The sequence below is a fragment of the Melanerpes formicivorus genome, unplaced genomic scaffold, assembly GCF_026170545.1.
Source record: "Melanerpes formicivorus ecotype bairdi unplaced genomic scaffold, bMelFor1.0.p_v2 SCAF_144, whole genome shotgun sequence".
NCBI lineage: Eukaryota > Metazoa > Chordata > Aves > Piciformes > Picidae > Melanerpes > Melanerpes formicivorus.
Window position 1 is genome coordinate 270,726 of NW_027142496.1, and position 13,963 is coordinate 284,688.

At 38.4% G+C, this 13,963-nt stretch overlaps 1 protein-coding gene across 1 annotated transcript in view; it reads left to right on the forward strand.

Moving 5' to 3' along the window:
- FREM2 (FRAS1 related extracellular matrix 2) overlaps positions 1–13,963 on the forward strand; it is a 130,298-nt gene that overhangs the window by 60,942 nt on the left and 55,393 nt on the right. Inside the window, exons 3-4 of the mRNA XM_068168628.1 lie at positions 7,710–7,856; positions 10,349–10,579. Coding sequence (XP_068024729.1) covers positions 7,710–7,856; positions 10,349–10,579 — 378 coding nt within the window. The remainder of the gene's footprint in view (positions 1–7,709; positions 7,857–10,348; positions 10,580–13,963) is intronic.

Below are 13,963 nucleotides of genomic sequence, written 5' to 3' on the forward strand. Positions count from 1 at the left end.
AACAATATTAAACAAGATAATGTTTTGATTATTAGTATATTTCTCCTGGTTCATATCCTATTGGAGCGTCTTTTGTTTGTGAGGTTGCAGTGCTCTTTTCTGGTACTATTTGTTAGTTTCATGCTGACGATGCTACACGACCCTCAAATTTAACACTATCTGATTAGGCTTTAAATGTAGTTTTTTCTACAGGCTAATATGTGTGCAGTGTGCAGCACTGCTTTAAAGGTGTAAACCAGAGGAAAGTCCCATATGAGGCAGTGAGGAAGCTAGTGGAGCTAAACCCTTTATTCTGTGAGACAAGGAAATGAAACTTGCTGCAGTTCAGCTGGAGCTTAGTTTTTGGGAGGAGTTGTCTGGCGCCACAAGCACATTAGTAAGCAGAGACCTGAAGACTATTAAGTTTATTTTAAGAATGTGTTGCCAAAGATCTAATAAATTTACTTACTGCTGCAGGCCATGCATACATGAAGCCTTGCTAATCCAGGTGTTGAGATTTTTTCCTTCAGAGGGAGTTGCAGGGTGTGGATCTTTAGCTAAAAAGGTATTCTGCTTTAGGTAATAGGGGCATTGTTTAATGATAGCATTGGCAGCTTGAGTAGTATGTTTGGGATTTCTCTAGTACTACTCAAAGCAAGTTTAAAGTATTTTTCTGATGTAAAGTTAGTTTGACTACTCAAAGTGTTATTTAGTTTAATGACAGTTTGGAAATAACTTTATAATAACAGAATAATTCTTCTAGAATTTCTGTTGTTATTTTTAAATATTCCAGAGATTGCTTTTAAAATGTTTGGATTTACAAGTTCACCATATTACAGTTCAGGAGTAGTCATATCTTCAACTTTTATTTTCCCCGTTCAGCACCTCAGAAACAGTGACACAGTAAAACGTAGTCTTTCTTCTGCTTCATTATCTGTCATCCCATAAATTCATTATGTTGCCAACTTTTGCTTATGCCTGTTGCTTAAGATTTTCTTAGAGCTCTACCTTCCAAATGCCAGCCCACTGGTGACTGCTCGACCTCGAATACTGGCCAAAATTGGGTGTGTTCAGCATAGCTAACCACCTGCTATCTCTAAAGGCTTTCAAACACACACAGTGCTCCACTTTATTTTATTTTATTTTATTTTATTTTATTTTATTTTAGTGATTCAAACTGGGTTTCTATTTATCTGCTTTGCTCTTTTCTTCAAACGCTCACAGCCTCTTGATGCAACCAACAGAGTGAAGGTATCCTGGCTCCTGGTGAACTAATTCCTACTGAACTGATTTAAGCTGAAATTAATTGATATTAAACTGAAAAGTCAGTGCATGCTTGCTTCCACAGTTTCCATACATGAAAATCTGGTTAATTTCCTGCAGAAGAACTGTTCATAGACTTAAATTGGGAATTACTTAAATTAACCCAGCATGAATGTCCAGTCTCTTCTTGGAGACATCCTTAGTTACGCTTAGCTGAATTTTACTAGGATCAAAATTTAGTATGCACTAGCTAGCCTTTACATTCATGTCTCTTCTCTCACTTCCCCTTCACTTTTTGTAACAAAGCAACCATACAGTATTATTCAGATACTTTTTCTGCTACGTGACTTCAAGCATTTGCTTAGTCTGAGCCCTGGCAAGTGCAGTCATTCCAACTTGTTTCATGGGGGGGACATAAAGCAGGAGCAAAAAAGAGTTACAGAAACTACTGAAAGATGGAAACTGTCTGCAGTTCATTGGATACCAGCAATTACACATCAGGCTAGCCAAGTCCATAATGCTAGGAAGTGTGTGTTTTCTCATGAGAAGTCAGAGAAAGCATTGTTTTAGTTCCTAATCACGAAGGGCTAGTTTAGGGAGTTGGTTTTGGTTGTTCTGCAAATATATTGAGTTACAGTAGCAGATAGAGTGCAGAAGGGTGCAGAGTTCAGCAAGTTATTTTAGGGACTTGAGTGCATTTGGAAAAGATTTATAAAGGTGAAGCATTTTAATGGTTTTCTGATTGAATAAAATTATTAGTTTATTCACTGTTTCAGCAAATTTGAAACCTTATAATGGTATGTTTTGCATTCTGGGTTTAATTAAGCATTTCACTCCTACAAATAAATAGATTTTCTATATGAATTTAAGACAGTCTTACAGAATATGCCTTTTCTGATGATTATAGCAAAGGGAGTAGCATAGGTAGAAACACAGAATAATTTGGATTGTAAGGGGCCTTTAAAGGTGTCTAGTCCAATGGTGTGCTGCCCCAATGCACAGAATAGAGAACATTTATTATCTATTTAAAATATTTATTTATTATTTATAATAGTTGCTCAGACAAAAGATTTACTTGAGACCTTTGCCTTTTTAACCTGGAGCTGGAATGTAATGGATCTGTGACACAGTATGGCAAATCAGTTGTTCAAACTTTCTGTCTTGAGCTAAACCTATAATACCTTTTCTATTTATTCTGACTGGCAGAACCACGTGATTGTATGTTCTTCCTCCAGTCTGGCAAAATCCACGTTTGTACAAAACATAAGTAACGACTAGCAAAAAATGTGGAGATCAGAAAACATGGGCAGTGCTAAGGCTGACAAGGAGCTTAACAGCTGAATGAGAAGTCTTGATGTTTGGAACTAAGTTTTCTATATTTCACATGAGATTTTACTAGTAATAGAACTGTTGAGTAATTTTATCCTGGTATATATTAATGTGGCTTGGCGCAAAGAAAGGGTAATCAGAGGATGAAAGACATGTCTAAAAATGGATGATTCTTTCCTCTCCCTCTGTGTTTTCTCCAAACACTGAATTCAAATTCAGGAGTAGATTTCCTTTTTCTGATGATTCATGTACCTGCTGCAATAAGGGGATCAGCAGCAAGGAGAAGGATAGAATAACGCAGCCTTCAGTAACTCTGTCTGAATGTAGGGTCAAATGTTTTGAACTAGTGCAGAAAGGCTGCAGCTCTTGCAGACATGCAGACAAATCAGCAAGCAGTGGCAGAACCTTGAAATAGCTGGAGGAAGAGGGAGGAAACATGATGTTTTAAAATGTCATGCAATGGTTTTAATTTTGCCATACAATGATTTCTGAACTATAGGTGCACTGTTAATATTTCACAGTTGCTCTTGGTCTCCTTACTAACAACCTTTTGCAGTCTACTTAGGAAGCAGAATGAGAAAGGAGAAAAGACTTATTAACAATACAATTTTAGAGAAACTTGTTTCTTAGTTCTTTATTCAGTGGATCCTCTTTTTTACCTCTGTCTTTCTTGTGTTGGATGGATGTTCTTTGCCCTCAAAGACTTTATAGGTTGGGGTTTTTTACCCATTTAAAAAACACACTATAGCTGTAAAGCTCTCCAAGCTATAAAGCCTCAAACGGTCACAGTAGCAGACAGGTGTGTTTGTACAGACATAACTTGTGAACACAATGAGTCTGTGTGACTATGGTTATACAGGTTAGGCACCCTCTAACTGATTCATCTTTGTCTGGTTATGCTATGGACACCATACAGGGAAGCCAATATCTGTATCAAGATAAATCAATTTCTGTTGTGTCAGTAAGTGAACTCTGGTGTAGTTGTATGCTTTCATTTATGAATTAGGGTTCTGGGGCAGCTCCTAGGGACAGAAATGGTGCTCAAGTGACATTTGGTGTAGAGAGAGATTTTTATCTTCACATTGCCCAATGATCTGTGGAGAGTACTGCAACTGATTCCCTCTCCTTCTCTTTTAATATTTCCCTTTTAACCAGTTTATTGACCAAGACCTCTTCTACCCCTTCTTTTTTTCATTTTGAGTAACTGAAACTGGAGTTTCTGGATGACTTAATCTTTCTGGGAATTTCTGATTTGATGAGTTATGCAAAAATAATCTATTACTGTTTTAAGACAGGTGACCAGTTTGCTGACAGGAATCCTGCAGAGACCAATTTTAGGTGACAGCCACCATGACTTGTGGTATTCAGGCAAATCTTCTCAGAGGATATTGTCCCCAGAAGTCTCAGTCATGAAGTCACAAGAATAGAATAGAATAGAATAGAATAGAATAGAATAGAATAGAATAGACCAGACCAGACCAGACCAGACCAGACCAGACCAGACCAGACCAGGTTGGAAGAGACCTTTGAGATCACCAAGTCCAACCTATCATCCAACACTATCTAATCAACTAAACCATGGCACCAAGTCACTTTGTCACCTACCTTAATCTAGATCCTTAGCTTCAGCTTCTTACAACATATTTGTCTCACAACTGTCACCATCTCATTTCTTGTAAACGTCTCACTGCACCACGTCCTATCTAGCACCTTCTGATTTAGCACTGCTGCACTCTGGCAAAATTCAAGTTTCCATGCATTCCTATAGCAACATCTTGCCAACCACATCTCATGACTGTATAAGCAATGTTACTTTGGATTTACTTCATTGTAACATAGTCCTCCTTCCTTGTGTTTAGTTTTAAAAGACCTTTATTAATGGCGTCCCTCACTGAACTCCTGATGTATTTGTATTTGTATTACAAGCACTTCCTTGGGAGAGGAACAAAAGCAAGCCTGTCATTGTGCTATGGTGTCTTAATTGTTTGCCTAGCAGCTGAATGCTTGATCATGCCCAAAGGAAGTGCTAGTGTGCAATGCAAAATGCATTTGTCTATAGAAATATTGTTTTAGGGTAAATAATAAAATAAGAAATCAAACTAAGATGGCATCTGCAATTTTATTTACAACATTTTATAATTTCTGAAAGCTATACTCTTACAGATCATATGTTTGTGTGGTGCTTGGCTGTACCCTGCAATGAGTCACAGCCTTACAACATGCCTCTATCCTGGGTTTGGATTTTTTCCTGGTTTAGGATTTCTAGCACAGAAATTGGATAAGATGTATCATATGCTTCTTGCTCTGTTGTGTCAGAGGTCTGTAATAATAATAAAACCAGTAATTATAATAGTAACATCTACAACAATATTGGTTTTGCTCTTTGAAGGCATTGGACCATGAAATGACTTGTGTAATTTAGAAAAGATTTCTTCTGAACACAGAAAGCAGAGAGTGAAGAAAGCCAGATCTAAAAAAATATCTGTACCATTTACTTTAAATTCTAAATCTAAATCTAAAATGTCAACAATACATATTTCAGGGCAGAAGTAGGTCTGTAGACCTGTAGGGTTGCTGGAAGCCCCCTAGAAATAATAACCTGTCTGTCTGTTTTTACTTTAAGAAAAAATAGGTGGTTTTATTAAAATATTATTAATAGAATTAACACAATCTTGAATCTTTTATATTGCCTCTTTTATATTTTTCCCTTCCTGGATTTCATCTTCTCATTTGCTTTCTAACTTGACATGCTTCAGTCATGTCATATAGTATAGTGAGTAGTATAATGTATTTCTCTGTATTGTTATAGGGCTTGGCTGGATTGGTGTAGCTTACAAAGGGAGAATTGAGTTGGTTTTTTTTTTACATTGTATGTGCTGCTGTATTTATAACACAGTCAAGGAGAGGATGAACAACTTAAATTAACTTTAGAGACTTGATGGGGTGCTTGGTGCCATGGGTTAGTTGTTTAGGTGGGTTGGATTGGTTGATGGGTTGGACGCGATGATCTTGAAGGTTTCTTCCAACATGGTTTGTTTTATTCTAACTCTGGTTTATTCTAACTGTTTCCAGTGTTGAATGCTTGCAGGGCAAGCAGCATGATACTCCAGTGACCATTTCCCTATGTTTGTTTACACAGTTGTCTTTATGTGAGAATACACAAGTATGGTTGTTTTTTGGTTGGTTGATTGGTTTGTTTTTGTAGTAGACAGGTCAGTAAAGAGCTATAAAGGCTTATCTTTGAAGCAGAGTGGAAGCATATGGAAGGGGTACCTATTTTTTCAAGGGATAGAATGGAAGAAACTGGAAGGGGAAAGCCAACCTCCCTTTGACTCTTTCTCCAATAGTTAAGTCATGACTGAAATGAAATTCTTGGATATATTTGTCTATTGTTCAGAGGAATTACTTTATTCACTGGCTTGTGTACAGAAGTGCTAACTTCTAAAGGGAATTCCTTGCACGCTTCAGTCAGCACCTGGGCAAACGTTGTTCTGTAGCAGCACCTTGTGGGAAGGAAATCAGACTACAACCTTTCAGAAAAGCCAGCATTCCCAAAAGTGGAGTTGCTGGGTGGGCATCTGGCTTCAGTGAGCTGAACAGGCTATTTTATTCTTGCTGCAGAAGTTAGAAAATTCTCCTGAGTAATAACACAGCCATCTAATAGGTTGATATACTACAGAACTAGGTTTGTCACGACCCCTATCGGTGCCATCCAGAATCCCTACATTGACAAGAAATACCTGTGAAAGATGGGTTAACTGTACAACAGAAAGTAAAGACATGCTGTATTGTATCAGAAATGTATTAATACAATTTAAGATGTTCAGTTTGTTGTACAAATACTTGGTTTATAATCAGTGAAATGGGTGCTATTTATTTTTAGTTATTACCTTTCCAACTGACAAAAAAACCCCCAAACAACCAACTAGCATTTTTAACTGAACCGTAGAGTACCATCTGTTTGCATTCATTGTTCATAGATTGGTTTTTTTGTAGACTAAGTACAACTCCATGAAACCTGCCCTTTCATTAAATATTTCCTCTTGGTTCTACACCGAGTCATTCATCATTGGAATGTGCTGCCCAGGGAGGTGGTGGAGTCACCATCCCTGGAGGCGTTCAAGAGGGGACTGGACATGGCACTTGGTGCCATGGTCTGGTCATGAGGTCTGTAGTGACAGGTTGGACTCGATGATCTTTGAGGTCTCTTCCAACCTTAGTGATGCTGTGATAATTGTACAAAACTGTACACTGTAGACACAACAGCTTAATTTCTGCTGGGAGCAACATATTAGACTGAGACAAGCTCAGATTTTAGGCTGGTGCTTAGTGTTCTGCAGCTGGAGTTAAATTACTTCCATATTGTCCTCTCCAAAACTTTGCGGAATGCTTCCTGTATTCCTGCACTGCCTTGGCCTCAGAAATGGAGCCTACTTCTTTTTATAAATGTATGGACATTTTTCTTTGGAAACTGTGAAGAGAGAAAATACAGTTTTCATCTTAAGAACAATGCTATCAACAGCTGCCAGTCAAAGGTACTGACTTGTTCCATGTTAACTCTTCAGTTTTCCTACCTGAGGCTAACACTTCTTGTGCTGTACTATCAGTTACCAGTGTTTGAGTGCACAGAAACTATCCATGGTCAGTGAGAATGCAGGGAAACCACTGTGCAACTTGCTAAGGATTTTCCAGTGCTTCTGGAAATCTGATTATATCAAGGAAGTTCTGTGTGATGTTTGGAAATACCGCATGGTTCTGCACTAACTTACATTATCCATAAATTTTGTAATATTTGAAAAAGTACTCTCAAATATATTCTGGTTAATATCTTTCTTGGGTTTTGTGAGGTTTTTTGGTTCCCTTGAAAAAGAATAAAATTAGCATACTCTGGAATTACTGTGACTAGTTTGTACGCACCTAAGATAAAATTTGCTCCTATGTTTACTGAATGTATCATACTTAAGTTCATTACCTGTTATTATTTCTTAGTTTTAAATCATTAAAAGCTTTGCATTGTAATATGCAGCTAAGATACACATCTTATCCAAGATGCAGGTTACATTAACCTCAAAAGACAAAGTGGAATTTAACAGGGGGAGAAAAAATAAAAGATCTATCTATATAATTTTGTTTTGCAGGAGGTAATAAGCTGAAAAATCAACATTTTCGCCTAAACTGGGCATGGATCTCCTTAGAAAAAGAGTATTATTTAGTAAATGAAGACTCCAAATATCTTGATGTTGTTCTCAAACGGCGTGGTTACCTGGCAGAAACCTCTTTTATAAGTAAGTGCAATTTTAACCTTACTGGTTGCTGTTATGAAACTCAGGACAGCTAGCTGATAAAATCTATCAATACAGCTGTATCATTTTCCTGATGTGTCATACTAAGTAAGCTAGATTCAAAAGAGTAGACTGATTTATTGAACTCAGTATCCATTGTTATGCTGAATATACCATTTCATTAATTTTATTATAATATTTTTACTATTTTTTGCTTTGTTTTCAGCAATTAATTTCTGACTTAGCAACTCAAGACCCAGTCTTTCTTTCTTTGGTTTGAGTGATACCACTGTTAGGTTTGTTTCCCAAAATACAATTCCTGTCCACATTTTATTTTTCCTCTAATGAGAATATGCAGCTGTATCAATTGGAAAACCAACAATAGACATAGATCTTTTACCAGAAAGGCTATTGTGAGCTGTCCTGATTAGCAGCTATGAGCGTTAGGCTTGTTTACTTCAATGTTGGCAGCAAATGGAAGCTGTTTACAGTGTCTGGGGAAAGAAAAAGTGAAAAAATATTGTGTTGTCACATTCTTCAGCCTCACACCTCTCTCTGACTTCTGGATGTTTTTCCATCCTCTTACTAGTGATGCATTTGGAGCAGGGAGCATTATCCTTGTATAGTTTCACGTCAAAACCTCTGTTGAGCTTACATTGCTTTAAAAAGGCACTCAATTTAAAGCTGATTTTCAAGAGATATATAAGCATTCACATGACATGGAGCACAAGCTCATGCTTAGAAATATGAATAAGAATCTGAGTTTCAGATACTGGCTTGTGGTTAGAACACCTGTTTTGGCATAAGATTTGGGGAATATAGGCATCAGCTCTAATTTGAACAGTAAACTAACTTTGATAATATATTTGTTAAAAATAAAATAAATTAATTAAATACCAAATTGAGGATGTGTGGTTTAAATTAATTACTGGTACTGATTGACAGGTACTGATTTGGCTTCTGATCCTTCAAATAGAATGTTTACAAAATTTTCTACCTATGGATTCAATTTCAGTTTCTGAATTGAGCTGACTCAACATCCAGCAAAAGAAGTTTGAATAACATAGAAAAGAATAGACTAGACTAGACTAGACTAGACTAGACCAGACCAGACCAGGTTGGAAGAGACCTTCAAGATCATTGTGTCCAACCTATCATCCAACACCACCTAATCAACTAAACCATGCAACCAAGCACCCTGTCAAGTCTCCTCCTGAACACCACCAGTGACGGCGACTACACCACCTCCTTGGGCAGCCCATTCCAATGGGCAATCACTCTCTCTGTGTAAAACTTCCTCCTGACCTCCAGCCTGAACCTCCCCTGGCGCAGCCTGAGACTGTGTCCTCTTGTTGTGGTACTGGCTGCCTGGGAGAAGAGACCAACCTCTGCCTGTCTACAACCCCCCTTCAGGTAGTTGTAGAGAGCAATGAGGTCACCCCTGAGTCTCCTCCTCTCCAGGCTAAGCACCCCAGCTCCCTCAGCCTCTCTAACTACTTTAGTTATGCAAAATGGAATTACAGAGTCAGAAATGACAGATACTGATTAAGATGCTTCCTGGTCTTTCTGGTCAATGTGCAGTGCCAAAGGGAATAAAGGGTTACAGGTTATGTAAAATATTAGCTATGACTTAGGAGGAGACACAAGCAAATAAAAACAAAGGCCAGATTTGTCCAGTTGTCAAGAAACAACTGAAGACAGTTCTGAAAGACTGTCTAATTTCCGTGAAGGTCTGTCAGTCTTTAAACTGGGAGGAAAACACCAAGGAAAAGCCATTTTAGAGCAGCCTGGGTCCAAGTCTATAAGGTCTGTGCTGTCTCAGTGGGATGAGCTGTATTGCATTTTATCCTATGGCTTTACAGTTTCCACCTGACTTAAGTTTAATGATTGTAATTATACAGATACTGAAATAAGCAGATAATAAGTTTTTAAAATGCTTATTGTAGTGGGGGCGACCATAATAGTTCAGATATTACATCTTCTTTCATCTTCATTCTGTATGTTTTACCCCTTTGTGTCTGTGTTCTCCATAGCTTTCCCCTTGAAGGCTGAACTCTACAGGTGTGCTTTTTATTTTTTCTAAGAGAACTAAGTATTTTCAGGGGTTTCAGGCTGCATGTTATTTAGCCATTCTGGAACCAGAAAATCGAGAATGTTAAAGTCGCGGGTAGGGGGCAGAAATCTGCCTTTTGGGGCATCCATAGTTGAATTATGGAGAAATAAAAATTTGATATTAACCTCAGAGAATGTAGAGTTTTTCTAGTAGATAGTTTTGCTTTGGCTTATTCTGTCCAAACTGCCTTCTGTGATGTTAATTGATGTGCTTCCACCTCCGTGTGAGACACCAGTATAAAAAAAAAAGAGTAACAGAATTGGCTTGAACAGTCTTGAACTGTGAAAAATATGTTTTTAAAACATTACTCTTTTAAAGATGATATAATGAAAGAAAAATTACAAGTTATATTTTTAATGACCTTAATTTCTGATTTTGGCAGGTATTAGCACCAAAGATGGTACTGCCAAGAAAGATAAAGACTTCAGAGGAAAGGCCCAGAAGCAGGTGCAGTTTAATCCTGGCCAAACCTTAGCTACGTGGCGAGTACGGATTTTGAGTGATGGAGAACATGAACAGTCTGAGTTCTTTCAAATTGTTCTTTCTGAACCTGTCATGGCAGTTCTGGAATTTCCTGATGTGTCCACAGTGGAAATTATTGACCCAGGAGATGGTAAGAACCTTTCCAGACCTGTACTGCCAATATACCAAAAGATAAACTGGACAGCAAATGCTATGAGTAACAGTGGATAGTAAAGCTTAGGTTTCCCCAGAATATTTCTGAAGACAGACTTGGGCATTTGATAGCCATTTGTCCTCTATCACTTTAAGTGATTCATGAATATGTAATTAAGGCAACATGTTTCTATAACATACCTGCATTTTCCCCATGATACATTATTTCCATCATGCATATTAATTGCATCAGTTAGTCCTTACTATCAAGCTGAGAAGCTCAGTAAGGGCAAGTTTCACTAGATCAAGTACAGCACAAGCTGTGTCAAGAACAAATAAAACTATGGTTAAATGTAAATGAAGAAAGAAGCTGATTAAGAAAGGGGGAAAAAACAACCAAAACCAAACCCCAGCAAAAATTAGAACATGTTGTAGTTCTTTGCTTTTCACATGCATCCAGGGACTTGAGCATATGGGCATGGTCACACAAAACTGTCCTTAAGGAATCGTTCAAGTATTGGATGACCGTAACAGATTCTTTTATGTAATTTTACCTAATTAACATTTGAAGAAGTCTCAGCAGGAAAACTCAGAGATTTCAAAGTTCCTAGTTCCAAAGGCAAGTTAAATCAGAGATTATGTGGCATCCATATTTAATCACTGAGAAAACTTGAAAAGCACAGAAAGTCACAGAAAATATATTAATATTTTTTTACAGGCCTGGAGAATTTGTAGTAATTATGGATAAAGTGAGGTTGTACAGGAGAAAATTAAATGCACAAGTGAAAATCAAGGAACTTTGAGAGGAAGGACTAGCGTTCCTAATTATCTCTTAAAGTACAGGTTATAAAAAGTTCAGATGATAACTGCATACTAATCATCAAAAGTTTTATTCTGCTTCCAATGAAAATGACTTTAAAGGGCATTGTTCGGAGTAACATAGTCTTTACACCATGACAGTGGGTTTATTTGGAAAGCTGTACCAGCCCCTTGGTGTATGGGACACTAGGTAATGTTTTGTTCCAAAATGTGGGTCTTTTGAATGATACAGCTTTTCTTTTTGCCAACTTAGTTCTGAAGGAAGAAATGAAATTAATAAATTGAGGGGGGTTATTGTTACCTTTTGTTTTACTTTAAAACAAAAAGGCAGTGATTTAATGTTTTTTCTCATGGAATTTTTGACTTGCTGGAATAGTGCAAGTGTCTAGATCTTATCAAACCTGAATTACGGCATTTTTAAGGCAAGCTTTTGACCTCAAGACCTTAAGTCATGCTAGCAGTATTTTCCAGTTGGAGAAGTAAAACCTGGAAAGATGCCATGGGATAGTTTTTATAATATTGACAAAGTGCTTAGAAATAAGGATAAGATTTGCTGTGTGCAGACAGCTGGTACCACTTGATCTGATATTATACCAAATTATATTGTTTGGGTTGCAGTCATATTAATGAAACTGTAAAGGTGTTTTATAGTTATACATATAATTAATGACCTTTTGTTCATGGGTTTTTGAGAGAACAAAAATAAAACTTAGCCTTCATTCTAATCAGAGCATGTGGTGGGTTGAAATTACCCCCCAACTAATTGGAAATTACCCCCAGAGTAAATTCCCAAAGAAAAAGCAAACTCAGAACTTGGAAGCAAAATGGAAGTTATATTTACAAAAGGTAAGCTAAAATCTAGAAGTATAACATGCAATGAATATGTACAAAATATATTTACATATATTTACAACTTAACAATCAGAAGTACCCACCTGGGCAGTCCAGGGGGGCTGTTAGCAACCTCCTCCCCTCCCTCCCTTGCTTTTCCAGTACCTCACACACAGTAGTCAAAACAGAGATTATCTTGGCAAGGCCACAAGTTGCAAGCAGAAGCGTCAGAAGAAGAAAGAAGAGCTATCTGTGCAAGCAAGTATAAGCTCTTCAGTGAATGAATAGAATGCTATATACCTGCCAGTTGTTCTGTGTCCAGTGGTAATTTATTCAACTTTTAAAATCTAAACCTATGGGAAATGCCTGATCTTATTTTGCAATTAGGAACTAGGCTAAAGTTCCACCTTCAAACTATGAGACCATAAAACTCAGCAATGCTAATATGAATAGAAAATCATTAATTAGTATAAAGCACATTTTCATGGAGTTTTTCCTTGAAAATACCTGATATTCTTTAGTCTGATACATTTTAGCGTGAAATTGTTCTCCAGACTACTGACTGTATTTTCCTGGTCTCCTCTTAGTAAATCAGAAGTGTAGACATGTAGCCAACTCAAATAAAATGTCCAGGTATCACCGTGTCACAGTATAACTAAGGTTGGAAGAGACCTCGAGGATCATTGAGTCCAACCTGTCAACACAGACCTCATGACTAGACCATGGCACCAAGCGCCACATCCAATCTCCTCTTGAACACCTCCAGGGATGGTGACTCCACCACCTCCCTGGGCAGCACATTCCAATGACGAACAACTCGCTCGGTGAAGAACTTTCTCCTCACCTCGAGTCTAAACCTCCCCTGGCACAGCTTGAGACTGTGTCCTCTTGTTCTGGTGCTGGTTGCCTGGGAGAAGAGACAAACCCCTTCCTGGCTACAACCACCTTTCAGGTAGTTGTAGAGCGCAATGAGGTCACTCCTGAGCCTCCTCTTCTCCAGGCTAAACAATCCCAGCTCCCTCAGCCTCTCCTCATAGAGCTTGTGTTCAAGGCCTCTCATCAGCCTTGTTGCCCTTCTCTGGACACGCTCAAGTGTTTCGATGTCCTTCTTAAACTAAGGGGCCCAGAACTGGACACAGGACTCAAGGTGCAGCCTAACCACTGCAGAGTACAGGGGCACAATGACTTCCCTGCTCCTGCTGACCACACTATTCCTAATGCAGGCCAGGATGCTGTTGGCCTTCTTGGCCGCCTGGGCACACTGCTGGCTCATGCTTAGGCGGCTGTCGATCAGCACCCCCAGGTGCCTCTCTGTTTGGGAGCTCTCCAGCCACTCCGACCCCAGCCTGTAGCTCTGCATGGGATTGCCGTAGCCAAAGTGCAGCACTCGGCACTTGGACTTGTTGAATGCCATCCCGTTGGACTCTGCCCATCTGTCCAGTCGGTCGAGGTCCCTCTGCAGAGCCTTTCTACCCTCAAACTGACCAACATCTGCTCCTAACTTGGCGTCAGAGTCAGCTGTCAAGAGCTCAGTCTTGCATCCTCAATATCAAATTATTTTCCTGGTGATCCTCAGGAAATAAGTTAAAGAATGGCCTTGCAGAATGACTTGCCTGGGTGTGAGCTGTGCTATTGATATGTCCATGATTAACAGTTAATAATGAAATGCTATGGAAATCATAAAAATATATCAGCCACTGCTGATCAATATGAGTTATTTGTTTCACTTTAG